At 38.1% G+C, this 16,648-nt stretch overlaps 1 protein-coding gene across 11 annotated transcripts in view; it reads left to right on the top strand.

The window, feature by feature from the left end:
• The window catches only part of TFPI (tissue factor pathway inhibitor), a 121,197-nt gene that overhangs the window by 101,703 nt on the left and 2,846 nt on the right, over nt 1-16,648 (top strand). For 9 of the 11 annotated variants that reach the window (XM_077181135.1, XM_077181134.1, XM_077181137.1 and 6 more), the window contains 5 exons: nt 2,239-2,439; nt 7,724-7,762; nt 11,064-11,252; nt 12,327-12,485; nt 12,951-13,046. In XM_077181135.1, the coding sequence (XP_077037250.1) occupies nt 2,239-2,439; nt 7,724-7,762; nt 11,064-11,252; nt 12,327-12,485; nt 12,951-13,046 (684 nt within the window). Of the gene's footprint in view, nt 1-2,238; nt 2,440-7,723; nt 7,763-11,063; nt 11,253-12,326; nt 12,486-12,950; nt 13,047-13,763; nt 14,137-16,648 lie in introns of those variants that run through there. The other 2 variants (XM_077181141.1, XM_077181136.1) reach the window with 2 other exon arrangements.

Genomic DNA, 16,648 nt, shown 5'->3' with positions numbered 1-16,648 from the left:
TGCATGCTGTTTTTGTTTGGATAGCCCACCACACTGGGGTGGTGCAATGCAGCAAGAAAACGAGCTGACATAACTGTGGGTCTGAAATGTCAGTGGTTAGGAAACCTGGTCAGTTTTCACAACCTCTTGTAGACTGAACTGGGTCACTGGCAGGGGTCACAGAGGGGATCTCATTTCTGGGTGCCAAGAAAATGACGTGTTCATAAACCCTCACCACATCTGAGTTGGATTGGTTTCTGTGGAGCTCTGAGTGTTTGATTTTAACATTTCAGGAGTGAGTTCATAACTTACTGAAAATGTTGGTGTTTTTAAGGCATTTCTTTCCCTGGTACTGAGCAGGGGAAATCCAAAATTTCATTTTGCAATGCAGGATCCTCTCAACTTTTTAAGTTGAGCCTTTTTAAGTCGCTTCCAAAGGATTCCCATGCCTTTTGGAGAACTTTAGAGCCTTTGAAGTCCAACTTGGCATTTAATTTGACTTCTAAATACTAAGATGTTATGGACTCAGGAAGACACAGTTAATGAAACCAGAAAGAAAAAACATTCTAAAAATCTTGTTCAGCAGGCTGAGCTTCACAGCAAGTTTACCAAATGTAACATCTCTTATAATTAGTAAGTTTATTTCATCAATATTTCCTATTGTATGGTCTTCAATAATATTTTCAAATCTATATACCCAACTTCAAAATCTGAAAATGTACTTTCACCAATATGGCTTAATTTACGAACAATTTTGGGGACTGAATATTTAAATAGAATTTTGAAATTAGTCCTTTTTTATATGTATTTTAACACCAAATGGTCCACCTTTGGAAAATCTGATTGTGTGCTACGATTGTTCTGTTGGCAGTAATCATGTAATAGAGGTTGTTAGTTTTTTGAGGACTTAAATGCTATTCTTGAAAAGATTTCAGTGCTGAAATTTATTTCTTTTCTGTAAGTTTGATAGTTATAATCAAATGCAATAAAATAAGTAAACTTCCATGGACCTCAGTACTTCTGAGGATTTATCTCAGCTCTTAGAATTTAATTCAAGAATTGTATAATAAGGTCAATTGTAGATGCTAAAATTAGATATCCACAGAGCAGGTGGGTAGTAAGTACACAAGGTCCCTTTTAACCATGTCATAAAGACTGATTTTCATGGATTCTTTTAATTAAAACTGGAAATTTAAACTAGTAAGAGTAGGAGTCTGTAATGATTATGTGATCATGTAAACTCTTCTCTTCTTTTTTCTTTTGTCTCCTTCCTGGGCCACTGCAAAGAGCACAGATGTTTTGCATGTTTGCATGTAAGTTCTGAGACATCAATGTTCTAATTAGCTGTAGGATGAATGAATGAAAAACTTTAGAGCTGTTCTTCTGGCTCCTATGGCATGCCCACAAGCTCTACAGAGCTTTCAGAACCCTCTAGGGTAAAATACTGCCTTGGAAAACTAAAAGAGAAAAAAAAAGTAAACCATATATTTGATATATTTGTAAGGGAACAGTATCAGGAACTGGATTGTTGGTCAGAATTTCTTTATAGACATTGGCAGGGTGAAACTTTGGTAGTGTTCTTCACAATGCCTATGGAAATTTATATGGAACACTCCCTGACCTCATATATATTGAAAGACAGAAATGACACAATTTGAAAGCGTTCAGTCTTGTTTTGCCTTGACTTTCTAGCTGTTTGCTGTTGAAAGCTGTAATGCAAGAACGGTGAGATGAAAGGAAAAGGAGTCTGGTGCCTGTCAGTGGTGCCAGCAGGGTTTGTGTCCCAGTGAAGTGCCATCTGACAGGAGAGGGATGCCCTCTGCAGGCCTCTGGCCATCCCACACTGTTCCCTGGCAGCTCCTTTACGAGCCAAGTTCTCTGGGAGCAGTGCATGGAAGAGAGCCCAAGGAAACCTTTTTGCCCTGGTGGTCTTTGTGTCTTTGTGTGTTTTTGTTATTCAGCGTTGCACCCCAGCTCCTGTGACTCGGCCACGCTCCATAACTGTTTAGAGGTTTGTGATGAGGAGTTGAAGTTTATACTGTGAGCTGTTTTGGTGGAAAATTGAAGCCACACGTTTGAATTGATCGAATGGAATCTGTGTTCCAATGCAGATGATGTTTTTCTTTTTACATCTGTTCAGTGTGCTGGGAGCTCTGCAGTGCCTCTCTAGAAGAACACACAAGCAACCCCATCTGGGAGTTAGACCCTGCAGTGTGCAGCAAACTAACTCAGCTCTTCTGCTTCTCCTCGGTGCTCCAGGTGCTGGTTTGCCACCACTGAAGCTGGTGCACTCCTTCTGTGCCATGAAAGCAGACGAGGGCCCGTGCAAAGCCATCCACATCCGATATTTCTTCAGCATCAAGAGCCGCAAGTGCGAGGTGTTTGAGTATGGTGGATGCCATGGCAATGAGAACAACTTCCTGACGCTGGAGGAATGCCAGGAGAAGTGTGTGCCAAAAGGCCAGTACCCATTCTCTCACCCTCCTACCAAGCCTTCATTTGCAGCTGTTATGTCTCATTCACAAACCACTTCAATTTGGGAAGTAGAAGCTCTCTTCAATTCCTATTATGACAGAAATACGATTCCTCTAATTATGTTCCCAAGTAGGTTGTAGTCATCTGAATTATTTTACATGGTGTGGAAAGACAGGTAGGTTTTGTAGTGTACCTCTGGAATAGAAACACCAAGGCAAGGAATCTTATTTTCTAGCTAGAGCCCTGTTTTGGATGAGTTCTTAAGAGAAATTGATTCTGAGGCTGGGCTAAGCTGGTGGGTAGCAAACAGCTATTCTTTATTGCTTTTGGAATGTCTAACCCAGGTTTGTCCTTTACTTGAGAAGCTGGTAGAATTGTCCAAAATTTTGGCCATCTTCTCTGTTTCAGCATAATTGCTACTACAGTAGTAGATAATTCTCATTAAAAATGCTAGCCAATTTTTAACTTTGTTTCATTGAATCCTCCTTGGTTAATCATTGGAAAAAAAGAAAATGAGATCTAACATATGATACACAGCACAATGTGCACCAAGGGCTTTGTGAATGTTGGTTTTGCTATTAAAATTCATCCTTGTAATTATGGTTTTCAGCATTGTACACATTCCTCACAAAACTGGATGAAAATTAGAAGACTTGTATCTTCTAGGATTAGCATAGGCCACTTGCAAGCACAGCAAGTTCTTATGGGTTACAAAAAATACCTCTGAGAAATTTTGGATTAGAAAATTGATTTCAGAAGCTCCTATTTGGGTTTTCTGACCAAAGCTGATTGCCATATGTGACAAAGTAATTTATAGCTTCAGGTTTTGTCTGGCAACAAATGTAAATGTTTCTTACCTATTTTTTCCATCCCTTCCAGAATTTGTGTCTACATAGTGTTTAGATCAGGCTTTAAATCTGTTGCATTGTCTGCTTTTTAGCACATCTGTATTTCCTGATCAAAATTACTCTGCATCTTGTTGCTAAATTTATTTAGAAATCTCAAAGTAAGTATCTGTCTCCCACTGCAATGTTACAATAATGGCTGGAGCTGGTTGCACATTACCCAAAGGAGTATTTCAAGAATGTTTGTTAGTTTTAATGCCTCTAATTTTATCAATCTACAAATGTTAGTGAGCCATTTCCATATACCTTGAAAGCATCCCTGGCCTCGACGCCTTTGGTCTTTCCCAAGAGGAGACTTCACACGTTTTATTTACTCACCACGTATTAACTCAAGATATTATTTACCTTTCAGATCTATTTTTCTGATCTGCTGGTGCCACCATAATTTCTGTTCAGTTAAGTTTTGCTTTTAAACAACTGTATGCTTATAAAGCTCTCTCTAGCAGAATGAAAAAAAAAAAAACCCAAAACAAAACACTACAGAGTTTCACTAAGAACAGGTGGCAGTCAAAAATCTTACTCCAGTTTTTAAGGGGGTGAAAATTTTCCAGTACATTTTACTCTAAGGATTAATTGGAAACTTATCTTTTGATGGTTTCTGGATAGATCCTACTAATAAGCCTCAGAGACCAGAGGTGCTCCAGGGAAGAAGTGGGAAGGATCAGTCACAGCCTTGCTCTGTTTTCAGGTGCAATACATGGGTAAACACAGTGGTGATTATAGTAAAATAATATTAATTCTTAAAATGGCATCCCATCAAGAAAGAGGTATGTGGAAATCACAATTCTTTAGTTACTAAATAACATAATCCAGCATTTCAAGTCAAAAGAAAAAAGGATGACATGAAGAAAAACATTTTGCCCTACATTCAAGCACACACAAATTTCAGGAACCTCTGTCCTAAGATCTGAAATGGATCTTAAGCAGAATCTTCCTGAAGTGGCTGGAAAGGGAAAGGACCTAATGAATTTCTATTTATGTTCAAGTTTCAGATACTTCTAGAAGTGCAGATTACTATTTTGGTGCTCATTTACCTGTATTTGGTATTTTAGCAATTGGCAAGGATAAAAGCTTCTCCAAAATATATTATTTGTGCCTTTGATTCATCATACCTGAGTTTAAAAAAAAACCAAAGTGAGATAGAATTGAAGTCATAGGCTTTAAAATCTTCCTTACAGACTATTGTATGGGAGCAGATCTCATTTCTGGGCAGAAAATCAAAGAAAGAAGGAATTCATTACAGATCATGAATCTGTTTCTAGTTATGACTCCACCAAGTTTAAAAAGTAAAGTTTTTCAAGATGAAAAATTGAAAATTATTGTTTCCTTGAATAGCACTCAGTTTCAGAAAGACCTGGAGTCTAGGATGTGAATTAGGTGCTCTTTGACACCAGGCTGGCTCTTGGTGGTTTCCAGCTAGTATTTGGTTTGGGGTTTCAGCAGGACCCACAGAATCTTTACCATGCTTGCAGTGGGGTTATTTGCACCTGTCAGAATCTCATCCAAAACTTGGCACTTCCTGTCACAGGAAATTTTGAGTGTTTGGCCTCAATTTCAGCTTAAAGGCTAGGACAGAGGAATAAAAAGGAAAAGGCTGGGCTGATGACCTTGATTTCAGTTTAAAGGCTAGGACAGAGAAATAAAAAGGAAAAGGCTGGCCTGATAGATGCAGAATTTGGAATTAAGTGTCCAAAAGTCATAATCAGGTGTCATGAGTGAAGATTTATCACATTATTTCTTCCATCTGATGCTGCTGTTTTCGGAGAATAAGCTGAGTTGGAAGGGACCCAGTGTTACTTTGATTCTGACACACATGTTGCATCTGGAACAGATCTTCTAGACCAAATCCTGTACTGGCATATATTTGGCATAACTCTATAGTATAAAACTGAAAGGTTTTTAAAATGAGAACTGGCTTAGTGTCTCCATCTTGGTACTCAGCCCATGAACACTTTTCTGTGAGTAACAGTGATACAAGACTCTCCAAGAGCTGGATCTGCTTGGAGGTAGAGGAGAAACAAAGGCTCGCGATCTCTGTATTCTCTGAATGGATAAGAGCAGATAAAATGATTTGGTGTTACCTACAGTGTGCTGCAGACCATCAGGCATAAAGCAAAGCAAACCCTTAAATTAATCCCTTTTGCTAACATAATGCAGCAAAACCCTGTATAATTCTGTGAATTGTTGTTAACTCTAACTCGGTCTGTGCAGTATTGTAGTATATAATTGTATTTATCTTACTTAAATTTCCAGTACTTATTTCTGTAGGAGATCACTATTTAGTGACTGTAGAAATGAGTCTGAAGAGAGAGTATGAGTGGCATAAAAGTGCTTAGAAATAAAGAAAAATCTGAAATACTAAACAATCACTTTGAAGAATGTGAAGGCCAGTATTGTTAAAAATAACCTCAAGAGCAGCTACCTAAAGTATGTAGAAGTTCAAAAGAATTAATGCAATCAAAGTTCTTGATTTTCAATATTCAGCACAAATACATGAATAAATGAGCCAGCATGAGGGACTTAGCAGATCAGGATAACTTTTTAACAGTTTGGAATCAATAAGCTACCAGGCAGAACTGATTGATGTCAGTACAACAGAGTTGAGAGAGCCCAGCTGTGTTCTGGCCACTCTAAGGCTCTCCAAGACAATGCTCAGATTCAAGATGAGTACTTCTGAATCAAACTTCCTAGAAATCAGCTGTATTTTTTGTTTCTTGTGCCCAGTACTCACAACTTCAGGGAATGAAAACGTACTTTCTAAGGGGAATTTGCCTATAGGCTCTATTATTTGCTGGATATGAGTATAGTCCCAAATGTCATCACTCACACTAAGACCTTAATTTTCAAGGCCATGAATATAAATTTTATGCTACTTAAGCTTGCTATTATGGGAAAATACCTGCTCTGATAAATGCTTCTGGTCACAATGGCAATTCTAATGTCTATTATTTAGAGTGGATCTACTAAAGAATACACTTTGTTTACAAAAAAAACCAACTCAGATGTGGATTTGGATTTTTGACTGAAACCAGAAGCAAAAACAGTGTTGACATGGTACTAAGATTAAGATATTCTAGGCCTGTATCAAGTCACAATGAAATTTTCCTTTTCTCTGCCAGAAGAGGGGAGATCACATGCCAAAGTATGATTGCTGATTTTGCCCCGAAGGGGACAGCTGAGTGAGATTAGTGGAATGGCCTGACGTGCGTGTCCGCGTTTAGGTCATGGGTTTAAATGCTGAGGGCCAAGCCTCCTACTAATAGGAAATACTGGAAACCTGTTCAAAGAAATGCTACATCACTCTGAAGTGCGTGCCATGCCTTTAATATTTTTTAAAGGGTAACAGCTGCATTGTCCCAGAGGTGGAAGGAAAAATGTGTCATGACAGAATTTCTACCCAATAGATATGCTTTGAAAATATAATATCAGCACGTTTCCAGAGAAAACTAGGATAGAATTATGATACAAAAGGGCAGTAAAGTACAAAACAAGAATTATGAAGCAATGCAAATAAGGTGACTAAGGCAGAGTCCAGAAGCTGCTGGCCACCTTTCTCTCAGCTGTCAAAATATTGTCGGCCTTTCTCAGACATTGTACAGTCTGCTCTGCCCTTGGACTCCTTTGCAGTTTTATGATTAGACAGTCTCCTACAAGGAGAAGGTTTGTTTTCAATCTCTAAAAAAGGAATTTGGGGTTGAATTAAGATACCCAGTTCCTTGAGCTGATACGATAAAACCCAGGCTCCTGCATTAAAAATGACAATAACAACTTTGCTGCGGATCGTGCACGGAGAGAACCATGCAGACCAAGTTTTCATCTCCAGCCCCCTGGGATACCTGGGGACACTTGGCCAGTTGCAGTTAATTAATATCATTAACTGGAGGAGGAAAGCTTCACTCCTAGATGGCAGAGCAGAGGGAGTTGGGTGGGATGAGGCAAGTCCTGCTGTCTCCCTCAGCCAGCTCCACAGCTATGAGCAGTATTAGTAGCTACAGCAGTCGGGTTGTTAGTCTGCTAATTAATTACTCCTCTTTTGAGGAGTGAGATTGCATGATGCAGGATCCTGGATCCAGTAGTAAGGGGTAATTTCCCTTTTCAATTCTAAATTGGCATAATTTGATTTCAGTACTTGCTATATTGTCAAGTTTCCAATACAGCAGGTCTTCCTATACAAGGGAAATAATACTTCAGTTCACTACAATGAACTTCTGTGCTACTTCCTGAATAAAGAGAAAAAGGAAAAGGAAGAAATTCTGTTTTCTTGCTTCTCATTGCTCACTGTCACTGCAAAACACACTGGTATCACAGGTGAGACTTAAAATGTATGCTTTTGCTAAATACTTTTATTTTTATTTATCTTGCAGAATTTCCTCAGAAGATGGCATTAGCAAAAAATAAGAAAGGTAACGATATTTACATCATAATTTAAGGTTCTCTACACAATAAGGACACGTATTTTCTTCTTTTGTTAGCTCAGAACAATACATAATTTATCTTCTAACAAAAAAAGCAATGTCAGTTTAAAATGAGCTCTTAGGCTGAATCTTCTTCTGTCTTCATCAAAGAGTTTGAGGACAGTTGTGGTCACTGAAGATGGTAGCTGCAATCTCTTCTTCACAAAATAAATACATAATTTCTCTTTTTTCTGTAAAAAGAGAAACTCAGCAGAGATTCAAGCATGGTATAATTAGCCACGACGGGGAGCTATTATAATGTATTTTGAGAACAAGCTAAATGCTTTGTACTCATGCCTCTTTACTTTTAGAAAAGTGGGAAAAAATTGGTCTGAAACAGAACTCTTTAAGCATTGTCTGTGGAGGAGCTACCAGAGGTTAGGGCAGATGTCCTAATTGCAAATCAAACAGAGGAGCAAGTTTCCCATTCCTGGAGGGACAGACTTTTAACAGAACTTTAAATTCCTGATATCCCAGACTTCCAAAATAGCCAGTGCTAAAGTATTGGGAGTCCCTTACTGGAACACTGTTGGTCTGTTGAGAAAACTGATGTTCCTAACGAGAATATTTCACTTTAACACCGAGTAGAGCTTGTGAAGACTTACCCTACCCTTCCCCTTTGCACATTGGAGACTCACCTGGATGGGGCCCACTGTGGGCAGCCAGGGCTCCCAAAACACAGACTTGAGTACACTTTGTCACAAGTCAGCTCCTCTTTTTCTGCTTCCTCCTCTTCATCCCTCCTTCCACTCAGCACTTCCTGAATGAGTGTGCTAGCAACTTGCAGAAATGCAAACATTTGCACATACATTTTGAAATAGATTATAATCAAGTCACCTATCTTTGCAGAATGGTATTTGGAATATTTTCATATGAGATGATGGTTTTCTTTTCCCGTTTTCTACTGTATTTTATCTTCTTAATGCATTTTTTAAAATTGTGATTATATGTGGAAGCTACTAAGGTTGATTTTCCACACATGCTGCAGACTTTGGCACTACTGCCTTTAAGGGCTGACCCTAATTCCCTGCTTTTAATGACAAACCAGAACACATCCTGTAAAATTCAGCCCATGGCTGTCATCAGCATTATTGCACATGCACTGTTGCTTCCACTAATGTAGTTTGGAATATTGAGCCTTTAGAGAAAGATGTGGCATTTAGCAGTACAGTACTGGTTTGTGTGGTTAGGATTATATTGCCTTCATGAACTCTCTCTTCAAAAGTAGCTATAAAAGTTAGCCATGAACTCAGCTAATTTGGACTTAATTTCATTTGCAAGAACCTACAAGAATCATTTTAATATAAGACTATTCTAAATTAAAGACATCTGTTTTTAAGACTCTGTCATAATCCTGCAGCCTACTTTGCACACCCTTATGTTTACCTGCCTTCCTTTTTCAGTTAATATCTATCTAATAATCCCTTTGTGTTATTTCATGGTATTGTGCAATGTTTGAGGTGAGAATTTTTTCTGTGGCTCCTGTTGTCTGTGAGCTCCTAGGAGATGGAACAGGTACACCTGGTGGAGCCCTGCCTCTCCCTGTCTGGGCACCTGCCTCACCTCTGTTTCCAGCTGAAAGCACAGCACAGGCCTTGTGTTTCTCACATATTTCTCAAATTTCCCACATATTTCTCAAATTTATTTCTCTGTGTGGGCTTAGCTTTCTGAATTTGTGCACATCAACAGGTGCTCCCTTTGCATAGTGAGAGAGGGTGAAGCACCTGGCTGTGGATTACACTCACTGTCAGAGAATGAAATTTGTAATGAAGAATCAAAATTAAGCCATTCAGGAATGCTATAAACAGTTGATTTGGTTGCTTTATTCAAGAATATTTTAGTGATTTAATTTTGCATCTGATCTCTGAAAATTATTTTTTTCTGTTCATTAAGCATTATAAAAATTGAAATGCATTATATTGCCAATTCTTAGAAAAACACTTGTTATGAGCTATTATAATATTTTGTATAAATTCAACATGTGCATCAATAGCCTTTAATAATCATCTTGTTCTAGCAATGAATTTGAACATGTACCTACCTAAAATAGGTGTTACAGGATTAACTTCTTTGCAAGTTGATAACCTACTTCTAAAATGTTAGGAGTTTCAAAGTAATTGTTTCACATATATATATATTAATGACAGCTGGCTGCACACCATTTTAGTCTCAATATTTTGTGAATTTTCACAGCTAAGGAAGGCATTTATATGTTACACCTGCTAGGTTTTCTTATATGATGGTTAAGTAGACTTTTCTCAGCAAGTCAGCTCAGACAAGAATCATAATTCTAAATATCTGTTAGCAAGAATCTGAGAATTCCTCCACATCTATTTCTGTATTGTTACCATGATTTTAAGCGTGCTATTTTAAAAAAAAACTGAATATGGTGAGGAGTTGACTTCTGGGGATTGTCATATGGCTGTTTTTTTCTTCCCTGCCAAAGGATGTGATATCATGCTGTGATATTCAGTCAAATTATGCAATATTTATTTGTTAACTTGTCCTTGGTTGATATTGTAGTTACTGATTGCAAACTCAGAGGTAGGACTGAAATTATGTAGGATAGCTGCTCTGTTCCCTGTTTCCAGTATCCTTTTACAAGGATAAACTGCCCTAGACAAACTGCACTGCTAGATATTTTTTCTGTTCTATTTTAAAACTCCTTCCTCTTTTCTTCTATTTGAGAATTGCTTTGTCTTAACATTGAGGGAAACATAAATAACAAGGATGTGTACTGAGGTGCAAGTGATCCAGTTGATGTTCAGGTCTTCTTTAAAATCAGAATAAAAACTAATTTTCAACTTAGAGCCTCTATGTTTTGGAATTTTTAAGGACTCATTAGCTGACATTTTTCAAGATGTAGTTTAGTGGCTACTTGAACAGAGCAATAAATACCCCTATAATGTTCCAGTGTAAATATAAATAATTAAATAAAGAATAAAATAAATTAAATATTTACTATAATTAAATAATATATTATGATACAATGTATCTAATATTTAATAATTATATGTATAATTTTATTTACTAATTATTATAATATTTAGTGTATTTAACAGTTTATTCATATAATTATTCAATTAAATATGATTATAATTAAATCTAGAAGAAAAACAGCACAAAAAAGCAGTAGTTATTTTACAGATGGCCTTTAGCCCAAAGTCACAGGTTTATTTAGCAAACTTCCTCCAGATCTGCTGTTGTCTTGGGATGCATTTCAGTTTCTTTCTTCCCCCACCCTGTTCAGCATTGTTTCTAGGACAGCCTGACTTCTGCTTCCACGCCCAAGAGCCCGGGGTCTGCCGAGGGTATTTTACCAGGTACTTCTACAACAAAGAGACAAAATTGTGCGAGGCATTCAAGTATGGTGGGTGCCTAGGAAACCAGAACAACTTCAGGAGTTTGGAGGAGTGCCAGAATACCTGCCAAGACAACTGTGAGTTGATGGTTTTAATCGCTCTTTGTTTTACACTTGTATAAAAACCGGTGTGTTTTGAAGGTATTTTGCATGGAAAAAAAGGCAATTTAGGGTGCCCTGAGGTGGCAGTAATTTATACATGGAATTTACAGTAATTATACGTATTTTTAAATGAAAGTACCAAAATTTAAAGCATGGAGTAAAAAGTTGGTAGGTACTATTTAAGGAATGTTACATGACTCCTACATTTTTGCTTTTCTCATGGCAGCTAACCTAAAATCTGCCGTTTATTTGGCTTTATAATACCATAAAACACTTCTGTATGTTTTTAACCCATAGGTCTGCATATACTCCTTTCAAACCAAGTCTTGTAATGACAAGAGGTGCCCATACAGGGATTTTTAACTCACTGTGTATTGCTAGCTTGCAACCAAGATTCCTGGAACACCTGTGTGTCCCTTGGGAATGACTTGGCTGTGCAGCTTAGGCTACCAAAGCCACTCAGACTGACCACAGACCAGTCATTTTCTTCCTTGTCCTGCTCATTCCAACAAGTTGTTCTACATCAGGACATACAGAGATGTTCAGAGCTCCTCTCCCTTCACCAAGTGCCTCATTTTATTCATAATGTGAATACATTTTCCCACCAAGAGCCTCCAGACCTTTTTATCTTGCTTGTGTCTAGTGGGCCTTTTTCCAGCACTATTTCATAAGCTGTCATTTTGGCAACGGGAACTCGAGCTTATTCACACTTAGAGTAGAAAAGACCCACTCTGCTTCTTTCTAAAGATTTTTTTAAATTATAAATTTAGAGCCATGTGCAGTTTCCCTAATTTTGCTGAAGCATTTCTTCCTGGGCTGTGATTCCACTTGTACCTTCTGACTAAAAGCTGCAGAATATTCTTTTTCATGACTTTAGTCTAAAATAACACCTTCATGTAAATTTGCATGAACACCCAAGAAGAGAGGGTTGCCGTGGTCTAAATAGGTTAAAGCTTTTTATTTTTTGATATATTGAATCTATACCAGTTTTTGTTTGTTTTTTCTTAGCAGTTTTCACTATTTTTTTAAATTTAACAAATTTATTGCCAGCTGTTACAGCTGAAGAGCATCCCAGCACTGTGAACAGCAGTTCCCCAGCAGAAGAGCATCCCAGGACTGTGAACAGCAGTTCCCCAGCAGAAGAGCATCCCAGCACTGTGAACAGCAGTTCCCCAACAGAACCACCCAGCCAGACTCCTGGGATTTTTGGTAAGAATTTGCTTCTGCTGTTTATAATCAACACTTTGTTGCTCCTTGGTTCGTGCACTGGTTTTTCCCCATTTATTTGTATGTCACTGGAAATACCTGAGCACAGGGAAGTCTTTGACATTAAAAGTAGCTTTCTTACCAGCAATACTTATTTTGCAAAAGGCTTACAATTGCAAAGGTTAGAATGTCTGCTGGCAATATAAAAATACCCTTACCAAGCTGTGTACAATCTAAATTTTACACAGTAAAATTAAGGAAGAAAAAGGAACTCATTGCAGAGTTGTTTCAGCAGCCTGACTTTCCTGAGCCTTTGGGCCTTAGAGTTGTTGCTTGGCAACTGGCATCAGCAGTGAGGTTTAGCAGGGCCAGCAGGTACCAATCACAGCTGATTTACAGAGCTTGGATGTGTCTACATATCCCACCCTTGAATCTTTCACACCCACTGTCTCTATTTTTTTCTTTTAGGTAATGCACTGCCAGCTGCTCCAAATGAGAAGTCCAACACCCTGAACAGTAGTTCCCCAAAGGAGGAGGAGCCCAACCAGTTCCCCATCTTTTTTGGTAAGAATTAGCTTTTGCAGTTCTTAGCTCTCAGTCTTTTATATGGATTGCATTTCCATTTCAACCCATTTTCTGACATACCTGAGACTAAAGAATGGGTTTGATCTTTGCCAAAGGATTTGATAAGCAGAGAAAGCCAAAGCAAAAGAATGTGTTACAACTTATGGATCTTTCATAAATATCAGCAAGTGGAAGACTGACCACTCTCTTTAAAAAGTGTGCACTTCCCAAAGGCCTGATTAATACGGAGCAAAAAAAAAAAGAGCAAAAGCAGTGCTGCATAATTCTTTCAGTCTAAATTAATATTTTTGTGAGGATATAATAGGGAATTGATTTCAATTCCCTTCATCCATTAAAAAAGAACAACATTTGGATTTTAGAACATAGCATAGTGTAATATATTTAATAGCAAAATGTTTGTATTTTCACTGTCACCATATTAAACTCACTTTTGGGTTGAGTATAATCACAGTGGGTATGAATTAATTTTAAATGCTTTCACTAATGTAATTAATTTTAATTTCATTAATTTAAAATGTCTCTCCAAGGTATTTTTGCACTATGTACTGTAATGCAGATGGGACTCTGGACCTTTATTGAGGAGGGATAAGCTTTGACAGTATCAGCAGCTGGACACTGTCCTCTGTAGGTGGCTGCTGCTTGCTCACACTGTACAGGGTGATTGAATTTGAAGTATGTCATTTTTATGATCCACAGTTGTGCAAGAGGAAGCAACAAACAGTTGGAAAGAGCCTGAGCATTCTCACCAAGTATTTATGTTGGTTTTTTTGCTTTTGCACTTGCTTGCACTTCTGAGGACTGAGTGATGACTCGCTAAGGTTTTTGCATTTCATATGTTCTGTAGATAACAGGTGTGTAGGTGGCATTCCTGTGCTCTTTGCTTAGAATGGAGTGCCCAATAAAGCATGAGTGTGTGTTGTACCCTGTTTTTTGCCTGCACTGTAATCTTCAAGCACTGCTGGTTTGATGTAAGTTTCTGTTCAGTTGTGTTGTCTACCACATGCAAAGCATCAATGAACTTTGTAATTTAAATGAATGCATATAAAACAGTAAAGCTTTTGGCAGCCTATTTTACTGAAAACTATGTGAATTACATCAGGTCTGGTAATAAGTCTAGGGGCATTAAGGGGCAAGCACATTCCCTGAAGGTTTTTAGTCATAGTATGAATAATCCTCCAAACAGCTAACCTATACCAGGAAAGGAGCATGCTTCACTATGTTTTCTCAGAGGAAATTGAAGGGGTTTTGATTGTGTCAGCAACAGGGAATTTTCCTGCACAGCAGACTTTGAGGGTAAGAGAAAGAGAACTAAAGATTGATGGAACAAAGAGTCAGTGTAGCAGATGGGTTGGGTGAGAAGCACACCATGGAAGGACCAGAGAATTTCAGTGCCAAGTCTGAAGACCCAACAGATTCTTCCTAATTGTGTGACCTTTGTCTTGCCCTTGTCTGCCTCATGCAGCCTCCTGTTCCTGCTCTGTTTATCAGCTTGTACCCTTCAGGCTGCTGGAATGGGCTAAAATCAGGTGATTTTGGCAATCCCACTAGAGGGGAAGGCCAAAGCTGACAGCTGATTTCTCCACAGTGGCATGGAGAACATTGTCTCCATTGCTGCTCTTTCTGGAGACGCAGCTGTAAAGTGAAGCTCCAAGGCAGAGAAAGGTCACACAAACGTGCAGGGTAATTGTCTGTAGCTTTCTGTGAGGGACAAGAATTTGACTTCACATATTAGGTGAGGATCAGGGTGAACTGTTTGGGATGGAGTGGCTGATGTCCATCTCCTCAAGCACAGGCAAATTAATCTGCCAGTAATATCTATTTGCTATCTATATTGGCCTGGCTATATATCTTTTCCAAAGACCTTTTAAAAAATGAAATGTAATTTAGTTAATTTACACTAAAAAAAATTACAAGGAGTTGTCTCTTATAAAATACCTCACCTTACAACTGACATGCTATTTCATCTTGATTTTAAGAAAAAAAAGTTTTTTTGGTATGTGTAACTCTGTAATAATATCAGGCTTTTAGACTTACAATATAGTTGTTGATCTTCAGAAGATTAAACTGTTCTATGGCCAAATAAAGCAAACCATGGATACAGACATGAAGTTTCTAGCACTCTTAGCAAAGAACTTTCTGCAGAGATTGAAGATTGCTCTGGCCTCACTCTGCTGAAACATCTATAATAACTTTTTCTCTCTGCAAACTAAGAGAGAGTGAGGCTAAGAATCGTGATCTATGGTAGAAAATTGCAAGCACTATACCTACATTTGATTTGGGAGATTTGAGTGGGAGACAGGATCAGAAGTCAAATTTCAGCTCAGCGAATTTGGAATAGCACAAGGATGCAGGTCCTGTGAGTACAGAGTCAGGGTCATCTTTTGCTGATATAAATTGGCACAGTTCTATTTGCTTTAATGGATCTGCACCAATTTATACCTGTGGATTACTGTCAAGTGCAGATGACTCATTATTTTTGTAATAGCCTGTCCACTTGAAGATTCTTTTATTTTCGCTTTGCTGTAACCAGAAATGAGGAGCTGAAGTCTGCAGGTATTGAAAATCTGGCAATAAACCTGAAGCTTCATGAATGTCACACGCTTGTGTCTGGGGAGAAATAGTGCTCACTGCATTCCCTTTCCTCCCAAGATAATTTCAAACTTGTTTTCTAGTGTGAATAATTAGCAGTCTGTTGTCACACAAGCCCTGCAAGGCCTGAGGGATAAGGATTATTGTTGCAATGCAGAGTTGGGGTTCTTTCTGATAAATGTGAGTCTGTATCTGGATGTGCATTTTCCAGAGATTCTGAGTTTATGATTAATCTCTGATTTTTCAGAGATTATGATCATGTCATCTGTTTATACCTCAGAGGGATGGGATTCAATAAAGGGCTGTATGGTAGAAACTGAATCTTAAACCATACAGTGTGTACCCCTACTTTCTAATGTGGTTTTGTGGCTTGTGGGACTTTTGCTTCTTTCATTTTCTTTCCTTCTTCATTAAAAAAGCAGGAGAGAAAACTTTTCAACAACTCTCAGAAAAATGGGGTTTTAAAATAGAAACATTTGGGAGAGAAACTCAATAATAGACATTACAGTTCCATTTTCTGTTCCATCACATCCATAAATACAGCATTAGGAACTGGAGCTGAACAGAGACCACTCACCTGCTGTAATGTCCTGGTGACATGGTTTACACACTGCCTCACAGGCTTTCACATTGTCCTGCCAATAGACACACTGGGCATGACACAGAGAATGTTTTCTGCTTACCTGAAGTAATTTCTTTTAGTAATCAATCAAAAATTCATAATTTTTATGATCTTCAGCATAGAGGAAATTATGATAAGTTATTTAGTTTTATTTTAAAATACTGTTTTGTTGGAAAAAATGGCTCCAGGTGGCAAAATTAAGAGGTTTTCTTCACAGGCTGGTTGCTTCTGTGAGTGAAGAACATGCAGGTATTTTGAAGATAAACAAGGAACAGTGTTTGGTATTTGGGGCATTTATCTGAAAATGATATAGGCAAGGAATAACATAATTTTTGGGAAGAATACAAGAGGGATTCTGAATAGCACCTGG

Source organism: Agelaius phoeniceus, chromosome 7 (assembly GCF_051311805.1).
Source record: "Agelaius phoeniceus isolate bAgePho1 chromosome 7, bAgePho1.hap1, whole genome shotgun sequence".
Lineage (NCBI taxonomy): Eukaryota > Metazoa > Chordata > Aves > Passeriformes > Icteridae > Agelaius > Agelaius phoeniceus.
This window is presented reverse-complemented; position numbering and strand designations above follow the sequence as displayed.